The sequence below is a fragment of the Hoplias malabaricus genome, chromosome 5 (assembly GCF_029633855.1).
Source record: "Hoplias malabaricus isolate fHopMal1 chromosome 5, fHopMal1.hap1, whole genome shotgun sequence".
Lineage (NCBI taxonomy): Eukaryota > Metazoa > Chordata > Actinopteri > Characiformes > Erythrinidae > Hoplias > Hoplias malabaricus.
This window is the reverse complement of record NC_089804.1, coordinates 28,648,455-28,664,632: the sequence shown is the minus strand read 5'-3', so window position 1 is coordinate 28,664,632 and position 16,178 is coordinate 28,648,455. Positions and strand designations below refer to the sequence as shown.

At 37.9% G+C, this 16,178-nt stretch overlaps 1 protein-coding gene across 3 annotated transcripts in view; it reads right to left on the bottom strand.

Moving 5' to 3' along the window:
- Positions 1–2,627: 2,627 nt before the first annotated feature.
- phf2 (PHD finger protein 2) overlaps positions 2,628–16,178 on the bottom strand; it is a 49,249-nt gene continuing 35,698 nt past the window's right edge. For 2 of the 3 annotated variants that reach the window (XM_066670914.1, XM_066670916.1), the window contains 5 exons: positions 10,942–11,240; positions 8,458–8,553; positions 7,882–7,991; positions 6,637–6,934; positions 2,628–5,584 (listed from right to left, as the gene is read on the bottom strand). In XM_066670914.1, the coding sequence (XP_066527011.1) occupies positions 5,496–5,584; positions 6,637–6,934; positions 7,882–7,991; positions 8,458–8,553; positions 10,942–11,240 (892 nt within the window). In that variant the 3' untranslated portion in view covers positions 2,628–5,495. The remainder of the gene's footprint in view (positions 5,585–6,636; positions 6,935–7,881; positions 7,992–8,457; positions 8,554–10,941; positions 11,241–16,178) is intronic. The other variant, XM_066670915.1, reaches the window with a different exon arrangement.

The following is a 16,178-nucleotide window of genomic DNA, read 5'->3' as shown; positions in this document are numbered from 1 at the left end:
CTGTCTGTGAGGAGTGTGGTGTGTTCTCCCTGTGTCTGCGTGGGTTTCCTCCGGATGACTGCCTGTGAGGAGTGTAGTGTGTTCTCCCTGTGTCTGTGTGGGTTTCCTCCGGGTGACTGTCTGTGAGGAGTGTAGTGTGTTCTCCCTGTGTCTGTGTGGGTTTCCTCCGGGTGACTGTCTGTGAGGAGTGTAGTGTGTTCTCCCTGTGTCTGTGTGGGTTTCCTCCGGGTGACTGTCTGTGAGGAGTGTAGTGTGTTCTCCCTGTGTCTGTGTGGGTTTCCTCCGGGTGACTGTCTGTGAGGAGTGTGGTGTTTTCTCCCCGTGTCTGCGTGGGTTTCCTCCGGGTGACACATTGGTAGGTGGATTGGTGACTTCAAAGTGTTCATAGGTGTGAGCGTGTGACTGAATGTGTTTGTGTGTGTGTGTGTTGCTCTGTGAAGGACTCTTGCCCCCTCTAGGGTGTATTCTGGGTAGGCTCCAGACCCACCCCTACCCAGAATTGGGTAAGCAATTACCGACAATGAATAAATGAATGAAAGTTGGGAATGGGGCGCCAGTCCTTCACAGGGCAACACACATTCACTCATACACTCACAACTATGGACACTTTTTTGAGACCGGAGGAAACTCACTCGGACACAGAGGGAACACACCAAACTCGAACCTACTTGAACCTAGGATCCTGGAGCTGTGTAATAGCTACACCACCGGACCACCCTATATTTCAATAAACAATTTTATAAAAAGTAGGAAAGCTTGTAACTCAGATTGAGCTCTCACCTTCATCTGGTTATTTGTGTGCTCCCAAACCAGGCCAGAATGTATGGACTTTCCACTGTGCGTAGGTGTATTATATAGATGGTGTTTAGATGGTGATGTTTAGTATAGTACGTTTACAGTGTGTCTAGCAATTTTCTGGTGTTGATCTGTTGTTTCATCACTCTCTGAAGCACTGATACATTTTATGTCCAGGTTTGTAGACACTCCTTATAATTAGTGAATTCAGTTTTAATGTGCACCCAACTGTTTACACAGGCATTCAACTGAACACAGAGACACCGTAAAAAATAAAACATGAATCAAAATGGAATGTAGCAGCTGAACATCAGCCAGGGTCTTCAGCACTGAGCAGTGGAACTGTGTTCTCTGGAGTGAGGGAGCATCACTAGGTTTAGTATAAGATTGAGTGGGGTTTATCATCCCAAAACAGTCACTAATGATCCTCACAGATATGTTCTGAAATGGGGGATAACTACTTATTAATACCCTTTATTTCTTAGGTTGAGTAGCAGGTGTCCATAAAAATGGCCATATATCAGAATTCTTCTTTGTGACACATACACGCTCATGCACACACACAAAACACAAACACCTGCACATATTCTGAATTGTGCTGACTATGGAGATATCTGGCCAGACAGTGTGGAATAATTATCGACCCCCAGGCGGACCTCCATTCACAACCTGAAGTGAACTAATGAAGGGTCTCTCTCTCTGTGTTCAGAGGCTATTAACTGTGTTGACCTTGGCATGAGTGTAATTAATGAGTTTTGGCTGAGTTCTCTGGGTTGAGTTGTGTGTTAAACTCGAGAGAAAGCAGCTCATGCACTTCGTCCCGTGACTCTGAGAGGAAGAGCTGAGCCGGAGGAAGGTCTCTCTCCAGGGCATAAGACCCAAGAGCTACAGTAGCATGAGCACATTTAAAAGTAATTACCCCAACGAGTTCCAGCACACACAAGTCATTACCAGAGATGCAGGAGACTCTTTCCTCTCCAACAGTGTTGTGAAGCAGGAATCTAAAGGTTGCTATAGCAACAGGTATAAATCACACAGGGACTCATCCACCTGTATCTGGATATTTGGTGTAGCATATTGCGTAGCATAGTCATTCTATTTAAGGAAGAGCTGGGTTTATTTCCCTGTGTAGGTTGTGAAACTCCCTACACTACAACAGCGAAAGTCCTTGGGCCAGACTCCTAAAGCTACATTTGTCTACATCTATAACATGATTACAACTCTGTACAAGTGCATTCTGGGACAGTTTCCATTCGCAGCAGGGTGCATGAAGACTTGCCCCAAAAACTTTCACACAAGAGCTCATGGTGGGAGTCAGCACCAGTGTCTTTGAGTGCTTCTTTGAATGATTATAGGTTTAAAAATTAAAATAAAATAAAATAACAATAAAACATCTGGAGGTGGGTAGAAACTAGATAAAAAAAACAGGCCAGAAACAAAGCAGAAAAACTGAGCTAATATTTTACACTAATATCACCATTTCAGCAGAACTACTGCAGTGATTTTGGGGGCAACATCTGTAACATTACCAAACTGATTAGAGGTGCATTAATTGAATAATTACTGACATGTAATGTATGGGTAAATACAAGTTGTTGACATAATATAGCATTACCCACTTATTACCAATCTGTAAAGTCAGATGAAAGCAAACGTGCTGAGGAATAGCAAATGACAAAGTTATGGTAAAATTCTTTTGGGCCTCAAAGAATGTAGATGTCCCCAAATGTTTGATTAGAAACAGAAATACTGTTTTAAAATGTTAATACTGTATATGCCAGGTAACTGAACAAAACAAGAGAAGACGTATGAGGCCACAACCCAAAGGTAACATTCACTGCCCTGGTACAGTGGATGCATTTAATTGAACATATAAAAATAAACCACAACAAAGCAACACACATTTTGTACAAATAAAAACCTGAAATAGTTCCATTGACAAAGATCGATTTGAGTGTGTTTTCAAATCAGAAACAAAAAAGGTGGATATGATTACACTGATAACTAAAACACTGCAGTTGATCAGCAAACCTTTGTAAAGAATGTACATCATTCATTATCAAAATAAAAGTCCATGGCGTGACTGTCCGGTTCTTTAAAATAGCTGCATAATCATAATAAGTATAATGATAATCTTATAATAATGTAAGATTTTCAATGGATGACCTGTTAAAGTTAAGAAAATAGAAACAAAACTGGGAAATGCTTTACTAAAAATATGGAACTATTGCCGAAAATCAATGAGGCTTGTTAATGACACAAGGTTTTCTAAGGGGCTTTCACACTGATAAAATATTTAAAACAAAACCTCTTAAGAATTATACAAGTATAAAAGGCTACAAACATTAATAAATTACATCACTGACACATAAAACACTTCACAAGGTGCTAGTAAAATAACTTTCGAGTCCCAGTTAGGGGGGGTAATTCCAAGTCGAACGAGAGGCTGGTCTGAGAAACACTGCAACTTTACTTTCCTTTTGTTTTGACATGGTTGTTATTATTATTATCAACTCTATTTTTTTATATTCTTTTTTCTTTTCCTCAAAGTTTCATTCCCCAGTTGTAACTGAATGAATACAATACAAGTAGCTTGGTGTACGTAAGGCCATATGATATTTTATGCTGTGATGATGCTTTTGTTCTCCAGGCAACACCAAAATAAAAAAGAGAAAATAAAATGGTTAAAAAAAAAAACAATAAAACAAAGCACTGCTATTGTGTATCTAAAAACAACAACAAAATAAAAATACAAAATAAAAAAATAACAACAAAAAATAGAACGAAATTACTATTTCTATATCTTTATAATATACTTTTTTGTTTATAATTTGCAAAAAACTAGTAAAAATGTATAATGAAGTATTAAGGAAAAGGATACAAAACGTAGTCATTTAAAAAGCTATATACAGGCTACATTCTACATACTGTACTGTGAAGCAATACAAATGCATATTTCAGTCTAGGGGAATGGGTGCTGCCTGTGAGATAAACAGAGGACAGAAAGTATCCCTATGTAGTGATACACATCGACATGGATGGGGCTTATCAGAGCTAGAAGGTCCCACAGATTTAGTGTTATATTTTATTCTGCAGAGCTGTTTATGATATAAACAAAATAAGTGCGGCATTTACAGATACAGTAAAATAACGATAAATATGTAAAATGCCAATATTAAAGGAGCAATCAGTCATTTTCTCCGGTGATTGTTCTTATACTGACACCTAGTGGCCTGGATGTGTCAGAGAAACTTTACTGAATCTGTTTCAAACATTGAGGCCTCCATGTAGGTGACCCACTCTCTGGAGCGTAGTTTGCTTCAGTTACACACTAAAAAGCATTACATTTGATTCTTGATATTATTGGAGTTTATCAAAAACTTTTAATTAAAATATAATAAATAATCACTTAAATATAGTTCTTGTGTTTTTCGTGGTAAAAACGGACTGATTGCTCCTTTCACCCAGACGCTACTATAGGACATCTGACATCTCAAACATGGAGTAAAATCATCTGGATACACAAATCTGGGTTAAAAATAATACTCTGAGTATTGCTAACAGTTTAGTAACTTTTATAGTACAGAGTACTAGTGTGTTGTTAGACTGAGATGAAAGTATATATTGTGTAATATGAGAGAATAATAATAATAAAAAAAATCAACCTGAAATGCATTTTCCACTCATGATATGCATGATAATGATTTGTCAGTGTGGTGTACAAATGTGTCCTATTTTTTTAATTCATGATAAAAATAAAACTGTTGGGAAAAAAATGAATATCAAAAAAGTGAAGCGCTACAGTTCATGTTTCACAGTAGCTGTTTATATAAAAAAGAGGAAAAAAAACTAAACAAAAGAAAACACATTTAAAAAACTACTCACAATATCACTCTGTTTGTTGTGCTTCGTTGATGTTTTTAAGTGCCTTGTGGCTTTCCTCGAACTACCTATGACATGTACAGTTATATTAGGTCAATAAATATCAGTGATAGTGCTTAGCAAAGGAACAAAACATAACTCGTTCTATGAAAGTAATGCTTACAAAAAAGTCTAATCACGAGGAGAAATCACTAGTAAATGTGGGGTGTTAGACAGGTGGCAGGGCAGTTGCTGTGAAAAATTTAAAAATGTTTGAAAAAAACAAAATAAAATAAAATAAAATTAAATTCTCCATTAATACTTATTCAACATCAAAAGACAATGATAAGCCACATCCGGAAAAAAAGCTGGATTTCAACCCCCCACCCCACAAATCCTAAACCCCCCACTAACCAATGCATGCATGCAACTTGACACATGCAAGGGATACTTTCTTGATCTTGGAATGACTGCTATGTATTTCATAATATCTTAGCAACCCCTGATAAACTGACAGCTGTAGTAAAACGAGACAAATTCTTCTTACAAAATATTAATAGCAGTTATTCTGTACATTTTTAATATCTGAAAGTTATAAAGTATAAGTCGAGGCAAAAACATATTTGAGCTATGTTCTTCTTAGAAATCGAAAAGTCGCGTGATTTTTTTTCTCGCTGTCCACTTCCGACGTTCAGTTCTTGCTTTTCATGTCCCAAGTTTTTTTGTTTGTTTGTTTTCTGGGGGGAGGGGAGAGAGGGTGGGGTGGATTTTGGCTTGTCCACGCGGGGTCCGTAAGAGCAGGAACAGGTGAAAAAGTGGCCCCCCTCTCCGACGTCCTGTTACAGCAGGAGCTTGCCATTTCGATGAATCTTTAAAATTTTTCCAAGTCTCTGTTTGGCTGTTGCCATGCCTTTCTTTAGCCGTTTGGCTGGGAAACAAAACAGAGCAAAATTAATGTTATAAGAATGCATTGAATGATTTTTGTTTACAAAATTAATAACTGGTTTAATCGTGACATGGATATGACTATTAATAACAAAAGGTGATTTTATGGAAATAGGAAAGCTTTGGCAACACTGTACCTTGCCCAGTCAGGCTCACAAAGCTGTCTCCGAGACAAAGCATAATTAAGAATGCAAGAAATAGCTCCCTTTATTGTAAATTCCTAATCCTCTCTGAGTGTATATGTATGTTAATGTATGATTTGTAAGTAAAAAGAGCAATGTGCATTTTTATTACCACTGCAATGAAAATGATGCAAAGTTTTTTAAAAATATTTTTTTAAACATTATACGACCAGGAATATAAGTTTTTTACAAAACAATAATAAGCTTTAGGGTTGAGTTAGAAATCTGTAGAGTAACCTAGTAAACAAAACAACAACAACAAATATACACATTTCAATACAATGATATAAAGCATAGTAGCTGACAGAAAGCTCTGTTTCTGAAAGATGTACTTGATACAAAGCATCTTTAATATTAGAGGCAGGTTTACAAAGGCCACGGATGCTGGACCCATCATATTTATGAGTCTAAAAACATGCTTAAATGTAATAAACTGTAACTGTTTATCAAGTTCATTGTCACCGTGTGTCAGGAGCCTACACGGAATCACTGGACAATGCATCAGTCCACTACAGGGCACCACACGCTCACTCACACATGCCTAGGGACATTGAACATTCAAACCACGTACCAACATGTGTTTTTCTGCCTGTGGGAGGAAACAGGAGCACCCAAAAGCAACCCACACAGACATGGGGAGAACGCCAAATTCAAAGTCAGTCACCAGAGGCTGAGGTGGGGCTTGAAACCACAGCCTCAGGACCCTGGAGCTGTGTGACAGCGACACTACCTGCTGTGTCACTGTGATGTCTACATAACTATAGCACAGTCTAACTGTTGTGAGGTCAGGCATTCACACCCTTTATCAATGCATTCAGGATACACAACATAAATATGATTTTAACTGCCTCACCTTTGGCATCTGCCGAGTTCCCACGCTCCACCTTGGCTGGTTGGGCAGAGTTGTTGTTGTTGTTGGGGGACGAGGTGGAGGGACGTTTCTGGTTGAGGAAGACTCCAGGGGCCATGGGCTGACCACTTACAGGTTTGCTTGGTCCGGTGCTGTACTCATGATCAGCGGCGTTGCTTTCTGAGTCCTGGTTGGGCTCTGATGAACTATTGTTGTCCTGAGAGTGTTTATGAGGCTCCTCTATTATCACAGGTTTCTTTTTGGTGCTGTTCTTTTTCTTCTTGGTTTTCTGCTGCTCTTCCTGTAAAAGAGACACATTTATTTCATGACATTACTTTAAAGAAGTAAAAAGTAAATTAGTTTGAAAGTCAGTGTGTTGTGCTAGTTATTCAAAGACAACAAAGCAGTATAATATAATAAAATAATACAAAATGCTAAGGATTTAGTTAGCAAGCCAGCTAAAGGCTGTGATGGTTACTTCATATTAAATGTGATATATGATGGGTCAAAAAACACATAGATATAGAATAATTTTATTTCATTAAAATAAAGAAAATTCAGTTAGGAAAAATATACTTAAGTACGGGAAGTAAATTTCCACCTGTAATAAAATCACATCAACCAACATGAACTGTAGCAGCCAGAAACCAAAAGAGTACTCGGATATACATATTCAGATATCAATATAAAATTACATGTGATTCTAGTAACCTTGTTTGGTCATGAATACTGACCTGTCTTTAAATTACACTCAAATAAACAACTATTAAACTGACCTTAAATTTGCAATTAAAGTTTTTTTTGGTCCTCATCGCTCTTTAATAAATAAATGAAGTCTGAAATTTTTCTTTCAAAGTATTCTAAGTTTTTACCCTAAATGGTGAAGTTAACATTTCACACAATTTATTACATCATTAAAATCCTTTTTGTTTGCCCTCTAATTTTAGATCAAAATGTTTGCTTTCTTCACTTTGTGCTGATTTCTTTATCTGAACCTCCCACAACCCCATCTATTACTGCAACATTACAACTTTTGTGATGATTTCCTATTCACACTGACTCTGAAGATCAGTAAATCCACATAAATGTTCAGGCTTTTTAATTTACTGTAAACACCCAGACTATAATCGTGTTCATAAATAACTGTATTTTACTAGGTAAGCATGTTAAGATTATACAAATCTACTGATCCTATCAAAATAAATGCTTTCTGTTAATGAAGTGAATAAAGGAAAGGAAAAGATGAACCTGGTGGGAGAGTTTAGCAGCAGCAGCAGCAAGGCCAGTCTCTATGGAGGCCACTCGAGCTCCTTCACGCGCTGGTCTTTCATGTCGTGGCACAGAGGGTCCAACCCGGGCTGCAAAACACAACAAAGAGAATACCAACTCATTTACGTCTGTCAGACCAGATTCAGATGATATGATTATACCCTTTATACCCGTTTTGTAGTTTTGGAATGGGGTGAGTAAAACCGCATAAATACATAGTGATGGTGAATAGATTATAACTGATTAGGATTCTGTTCTTCAATGTGCTTTGTCCAAAATTATATTGTCATTCTGATTTGTACTCACATAATCAAGTGGAATTATCTTTAAGTGTAAAATAATGTTTTCAAATCATTATATAATTGTTTCCGGACACAGTGCTCCAATGATAGTTTACTAAACTACAATGATACATTACTAAAGGCTCATGACATGGCAATGCAAAGCTTTTCACTGAATGATATGTATCAGGCAATGTATTGATATCATATAGGACACTCCCTTCCCTTGTGATAAAGTGCTGTTTATGTTCTGTTTCCTGTTAAAAGTCCCTACCTGTTGGACTGTATGGGGTGTCGTCCGAGCTTTTCCTTTTCTTCGATCGGGATTTAAAAATAGGGTTGTCCTCTTCCGACTCCAGAGAAGGGTAAACTGAAAATAAAAAGCCGCCATCAAAACCAAATTTTTAGGACAATTAAGACATCTGGAAAAAAAATGCAAGTTTTGGAATTTAAATATTTCAAATGCCACATAAAATCATGTATCTAAAGTCCAGCTCTGAAGACTTTCTGACAGAGCAGCAGCTCAGTGTAGGACAGATGTAACGCAGCTGTTTCATACTCTCTCCCTCATGCACCTAGACTCTTTGATCTTCAGCACAAGAGAACATGCAATTTCCAACAATTATCATGACCAAAAAATCCTCTGTTTACAGTGGAGAAAAATGCCTGCCTGATAAAACACTCCCCTAGTGTGATCTCGATTGCAAATGTGCGTGCTGCTAATGACTAATTAAGGGTATCAGATCAAAAAGCATTTAAAACAACAATTTAAAGGGCTGCCTAATGGATTATTAACAGGCTACTAATGGGCGTGCTGTTTTTGGAAAGGATTCACAAGGAGCGCACAGCTGAAAAAGTAGTTATTTGGAACCGAACTCAAAGAGAGGATTTTGGAGTTTCTTCCATGCGGAATAAACAAAATGCCTGTCACTTGCCCCAAGATGAGGACCTCCCTGTCCAAATTAAAAAGCAGTTACAAATTTAATTGACTCTCTTTGTCCTTGTCCCTTACTAACTAAATTTTCTTCTTGTCTTCTCATGAGAAATGCAGAATGAAAAACTTCCACCAACACACTTGTAAGCAAAATGCTTACACTTGGCCTTAAAAGGTCCTGTATTTGTGTGTTGTCCATATATGCATTTATACAACAAGCGTAACCTTGTTTGTGAGTGAAATGCATTCAGATCTAACTCCTCACCCTGTGGCAGTCAAGTTTGCATTGTAATTTGGATAAAACCTATGTGACAATGCAGCCAGATTATCCACAATCAAGGGCTGATGTCATGTACCACTAGCCTCATGATTATGGCGTCACATCAGTGTCAGAAGCAGAGGGCGCAAAATGACCATTTGGAAAATATAAACCTGCAGGTTTTAACACTGCGTGTGAGTAAATAGCCCTCTTACAAGTGCAAATGTAAAACTCATGAGCACAGAGAGAGGAACTGCGCACGCACTGATCATAATCTCACCCTCTGTCTTTATTTCATTCTCGATTGTTGTTCACCCTCTCAATTTGAAAAATTTCAGCCCGCCAAGCTCTTTTCCCTCTGCCTGTCTGTGCTCCAGAGGTTTTTCTGTGCTCGGGTTTTGAAATGGATGGGTTTGTAATAGTTTTGGGGCAGGGTCAGGGCCGTTTCTCTCAGTGAATTTCATTGGCTGATATGTCCTGGTTCTCTGTTTCTGTGACTTTGTGCTCGTGAGAGGGATATTCACCCACACAAAATGTTAAAACTTGCTGCATGTTTATATTTCCACCTGGAATAATAAATTAATATATATTATTAATTTTCATTATTATGTGATCACTGGATTAGGAACCTACCTTGTATCTACACACGCTCTCTATTTTATCAGTGTCACTGACCATACAGGAGCACTTTGTAGTTCTACAATTACAGACTGTAGTCCATCTGTTTCTCTACATACATCCTCATCCCCATTTCACCCTGTTCTTAAATGGTCAGGACCCCCACAGCACCACCACAGAGCTGGTATGATGTGGGTTGTGGATGATTCTCAGTGCTGCAGTGACACTGACTGTGATGTGTTAATGTGTGTTGAGCTGGTACGAGTGGATCAGACACAGCAGTGCTGCTGGAGTTTTTAAACCCCTCAGTGTCACTCCTGGACTGAGAATAGTCCACCGACCAAAAACATCCAGCCGACAGCATCCTGTGTCCACTGATGGAGGACTAGAGGATGACCGACACACTGTGCAGCGACAGATGAGCTACTGTCTCTGACTTTAAGGTGGACCGATGAGGTAGGAGCATCTGAGTGGACAGTGAGTGGACACAGAGAGTTTTAAAACTCTAGCAGCCATGTTGCCTTTTGTTCAAGGTAGGTGTTCCTGATCCAGTGATCATTTAGTGGATAACATCAAGGCATTTTCTGTATCACAAATTTGCTTCTTTGATTTTGCAGGAGATGCTTATAAATCTAGCAAAAATAGAAGCTTGTATGACACTTAGCACTGTGTAACCTGCATGCATGTAATTTAAATCATTACTATTAAGAAACCTCAAAAATGTCTTGCTAAATTAGGCAACAGACAATATGCCGACCTATGTCTACTGTTTCTAACTTAAAAAATTATTATATATTGTCAAAACTTGCACAGCTATGAGTAAACATCTGAGACACATTTTATCTGGGGTAAGGACATACTTCCATTACATTTGGAATTTCACATTTATAATCACATCGGTACACATGTAATTCTGATCACAACGCAAGCTTGACTAATAATCTCACCATAATCAGAATCTTTGAAGCAGGCATCCATATGGTCCTGGTCGTCGTCGAACATGTCTGCGCTGTCCACGCTACTGCTTTTCTGTGGTTTCTTTGGCGGACGTTTGGCAGGCCGCTTGCTGTTTCCGGTTTGCATTGCGCCCCCTGCGGGCTTCTTGCTGCCAGTGCCAGAGTGGGAGTTGTTTTTAGCCTGGCTGTTGTTCCAGGTCGGCTGCAGGCAGGAGTCTGAAGACTGCAGGTTAGCCATGGACAACATGCCCTGAATGGCCTCCTGTGTGCTGGGGGATGCAGGTGGCTGACTGTAAGTCCATCAATAAGAAATAACACAACACACACACATTACTCCAAGTGTCAGTGAGAATGAAGAGGTTGTTTTTTCGAGTTTTAGAATGAAGAAGAAAATCAGCCAGTGGGACAGTTAAAGCATCAAGTGAAATGAGGATGGATTGGCGCTGGGTGATAAATTGCCGACACCGATATTTTGTCTATACGAGTGATTCCATTACACTGATATAGTTTCTGTACAAATAAACCCCTTACACTGACATATGTTCTATATCAATATATTAGGTATACCTATATATATTTAAAATCTAGGCCTTTAATCTAATTTCTGTAACCACTAACAGAACTGGTCATCTATAGCCACCTTTCAAACATGCTACAAATGCAAAAATCCAGAACCAGATCCTGGTGCCAATTAAAAACTTGTTCTTTACTTACATCCATATATCCTCTGTTATATATATTGTTTATTTTGTACTATTTAATAATGTCCTTCCTTTAATTGCACTGTTTATTTTTCTTTTATATTTTTATTTTTACTGCTTCTATTTTTTTTATTTATCTTTTAACTACTGTAATATTCCTTTACAGTTTTTAAAGCACTTTGAATTGCCAGTGTGTATGAAAGGAGCACTATAAATAAACTTGCCTTGCCTCTACATTGCTATATGTACAACAAAATATCATCTACACTGTTATAATGCATACACCAGTACACCAACTTCACTGTTATAATGCATACAACAATATATTATCTATACTGTCATAATGTGTCCAACAATATATCAACTATGCTCTTATAATGTGTACAACAATATATCAACTACACTATTAAGTATACACCAATATATCACCTACACTGTTATAATGCGTACAACAATTTATCATCTACACTGTTATGTACATATTATAAAACATATATCATCTTTACTAAATGTTTCCAAATGATGCTGGAGGTACAAACACAAAACGGACAACAACAATGTGAATTACAACAGAATCTGTCACATGACAAATGGTTTATTTTAACTTGTACTGATAAAATAATAATGCTTAAGTTTATGTCTGAGTTATTAATTCATAGCCATTAATAAATTAGCATTTAACCATCATTTATATGCTTCAATCACTGGTTTGTGGAATTCTGTTGTGTTTGTAGAGTGGCTGAAACTTTATCTCTGTATTATGCTGCATATAGGATGTTACTTAGTGTGGCATGTTTTTGTGAAAATTTTGTCTTTTGAAGAGCAATTTAAAGTTGCTTTTTTTAAAAGCAAAATTAATTTTCTAATTGGGTGTCACGGTCGCGAAGCTGCTAGTGTCACAGTCACACAGCTCAGGGACCTGGAGGTTGTGGGTTCGATTCCCGCTCCGGGTGACTGTCTGTGAGGAGTTTAGTGTGTTCTCACTGTGTCCGCGTGGGTTTCCTCCGGGTGCTCCGGTTTCCTCCCACGGTCCAAAAACACACGTTGGTAGGTGGATTGGTGACTCAAAAGTGTCCAAAAATGTGAGTGTGTGAGTTATGTGAGTGTGTGTCGATCTGTGAAGGACTGGCACCCCCTCCAGGGTGTTTTCCTGCCTTGAGCCCAATGATTCTGGGTAGGCTCTGGACCCACCGTGACCCTGAACTGCGCAAGCGGTTACAGACAATGAATTAATGAATTAATTTTATAGTTTTAGCTCCAGGCTGTTTTCCCATTATATAAGACAAGCACATCTGTTTATTTCAAGCTTGAGGCTTGAAAACTGAATATAGAGCCATACCTATTTTTACCAGCTCTATGTTAATAGGTTTATTAAGTTAAAATTTCCTCCTTTAAATGTTTTATGACAGTATTTTTTTATGTGGGAATTCAAAAATTCATTCATATAAAAGTAGCTGGGCTAATTCCATACAAAAGGTTAATTCTGGTCTAAGAGTGTATTTGTAATTTATTGTAGTAATGTTAATAAAATGAAAACAGGAGTGTGTTATTCCTGATTATTATCAGCCTTGATGTTACTTGATCTCCACGGGTTCTATTGCTTATATATTAGAGTTTTGCAAATTCAAGAAAAATAGCAAGTAATAAAAAAACGCTGTAACTAAATTTTGTAAAAAATGTTATCAGTGCAGCACAGCACTATGATGGATGGTTTGCTTCAGACAACAACACAGACAAGCTAAATTGACTCCAAAATGTTCCCACTGCAGGCTGTGTGTGGCGTTGCTATTGAGATTTGTCATTTCTGTTTGAGTTGAGTTTTGTTTATGTCATGAAAGAACCCGCACTGTTACTACTGTGAAAAAATAAGAGCCTTCACAACATGGGGAAAGGAGTGGAGAATGGGAAAAAGAGCTAGGAATGATGGGATAGGTCAAATAGTTGACAGACGAGTCCAGAAATAGGCCGCCAAAAATGCACAAACATTTGAAGCCAAGGGTGTGTCTTCTCGACAGGCATGAAAGCAAAAATATGCCACAGTTTGGATTTGAGACAGACAGCATAATCAAAAGGCAGAAGCAAAAATCCCAACATTCACATCTCATCTGGATTCACTAGAGTAACAGACTCAGGCTGCCTCGGAAACATACCTTCCCATTTTATTCAACAACGGGACAAATAATCAGCTCACTATGCTTTTGATCTGGTATGATGCATTCATATATTCCAAAAATTCCAAACACTTTCTATTTAGTCATTTCAGGTAGTTTAAGATTGTGGCACAGGAGCTCAGTTACACACTCACTGTACAGTGGCAGCAGAAACGCAGTCACATACACCTAAGGTCTCAATGTACAAAGCATTGTGTCATGAATAAATGGAACTGTGTTATTTGGAGTGGAGTGATCAGGAAAAAAGTTTGTCATCCAGAATTAATGACCCAACAAAACTACCTGCTTTCACTGATACTTTTATTGATGACTGCAATCAAATCCTCACAGCCATGCTACAACTAAGGCCTATTATTAACAAAAAGCCAAACTCTTTTGGCAATCATCTGTCCGATTACGACAGTAACCATGATAGCCATAATTTAGTCCTTCCTTTCCAAAAGTGTAGAAGCTATTACTGCATCAGAGGAGATACAAAGTCCATAATAATACTGTTGATTACAGAAGAAATTGTGTGTGAGCAGGTGTCTGCCAACATTTGGATTTAGAGTGTATTTAACCTTGATCTTCAGTCAGACAGCCAGAAAAAGTATTCTTGCTTATCCAGCAGACTGATTAGCCCACTTTTAATTACAGACAGGGTCAACAGGACAAAAACGCAGTATATTCTTAACTTTTACAAATAAATATCCCAGAATTTAGATTTTTTTTAGATCGTGCTGGCTCAGCTTTAAAGGGTTAAAGGCTGTCCAGGATATAAACAGAGTGCTTCCAGCTTGTGGGAAGCAGCAGAAAAACGGGGATTTACCCTGTCCAGATTACCACCTATTAAGTCATTAACCAATGAGCTGGAACAATGAAGAAAGTACTTGTTTAATGTGGTTATAATTGACTGCAGTCATTTCCTCCCCACCGTCTGCAGTCATGTGTCAGGTTGAAAAGCATGAAAAAATAATTTGAGAAATTAACATATTTGAACCTTGTTTGCTTTCTCCTATGTTCTGCCACTACCTTTGCGCTAATTTGCAGCTTTCAACAGAGTGGAAATAGACCATCAAAAAGTGCACAAACATCAAACAGTGGAATGAAGAGGAATGGCCTCAAGCGTTGACTGCGTTTTGATAAATTAATAGTTGAGGAGTATCAAATAAATAGTGTTTATGTACGTAAACTGCTGACAAAGTGCTTAAACTATTATTTTAGCCGTTCGCAGGCTTGAGCAATATGAGGCACATACAGGTCTGATGTAAATTGGTTTCAATGCATTTACTTAGAAATAGCAGCGGAATCCAAATTAAAAAATTAAATGATATTATTCCATTATTCCATTATCCAAAGAGCAGGTACACACACCATCACACTAAACACACGTACAGTCTGCTAAAAGCTCATTTACTTTGACGAGTTTTGCTGTACATTAGAACAAAGATAGGCACAAGAATTGCTATCATATGATCTCTGACATGTTCTAACCAGCTTAAAAACCAACAAACATACTTTATACATGCCAGTTTGTAATCGTCTAAAACCAAGTCTATTAGTGGGTAGTTTGTCCCTCTACTGGAGTCAAATCTTCTACTCTTCTTTGAATAAATTAGACTAAAATATAGCTAAAACACTGCTATGAAAATCTGATGGCAGCCACAGACATGGCTCATGATGGATGATACGTTTTGCATAACAAATGTCATCCCAAATTATATCAGTGATACTCTCGCTGCAGAGAACAAAATTCTACTGAGTGGGTTTTATACCCCTTTAGCTGGCACTGCTAGCTCTCATTTCTTGCTCTAGTGTGGACTTTATGCAAAGTGTGCCTATAGTGAGAGAGAACACGTTCATGACAACTAAAACTAAACAGTAATCCGCACAAACTCTTGATGTGTCTGGTTAATTACAGATTAAAACTCTGGTTTACATTTGTACTGCACTCTACAAACTGTACTGTACTACTATAGTTTATACGCTTATGTATAATTTTAGAAATTATAGGATTTCTGTGTTTTTCTATCATGTTAAAATTTGCTTAGACTAAACAACGAAGACAGTTTCTGCTTTGTGTCACATTTAACCACTATGCTTAGCGCCTTTTTCCGTAAACCTATATTAGCAATAGCTTTTAACACCAACATATCCATGGAACTGTGATAAATGATATCACCAGAAGTGATATCAGTCTTTCACCAAAAGTCCAAAAGTAGCCAGACACCACTCCCTTCTAATTAGTGAATTTAGCTACTTTACAATGCCCCCCTTTGCGAATATATGTTGCACACAATGCTTTTTAAAACAGCATACAAAAGTAATGTCATTACAATGGGATGCTCTGAAGCAGCTGAAACAGTCTATTATCACT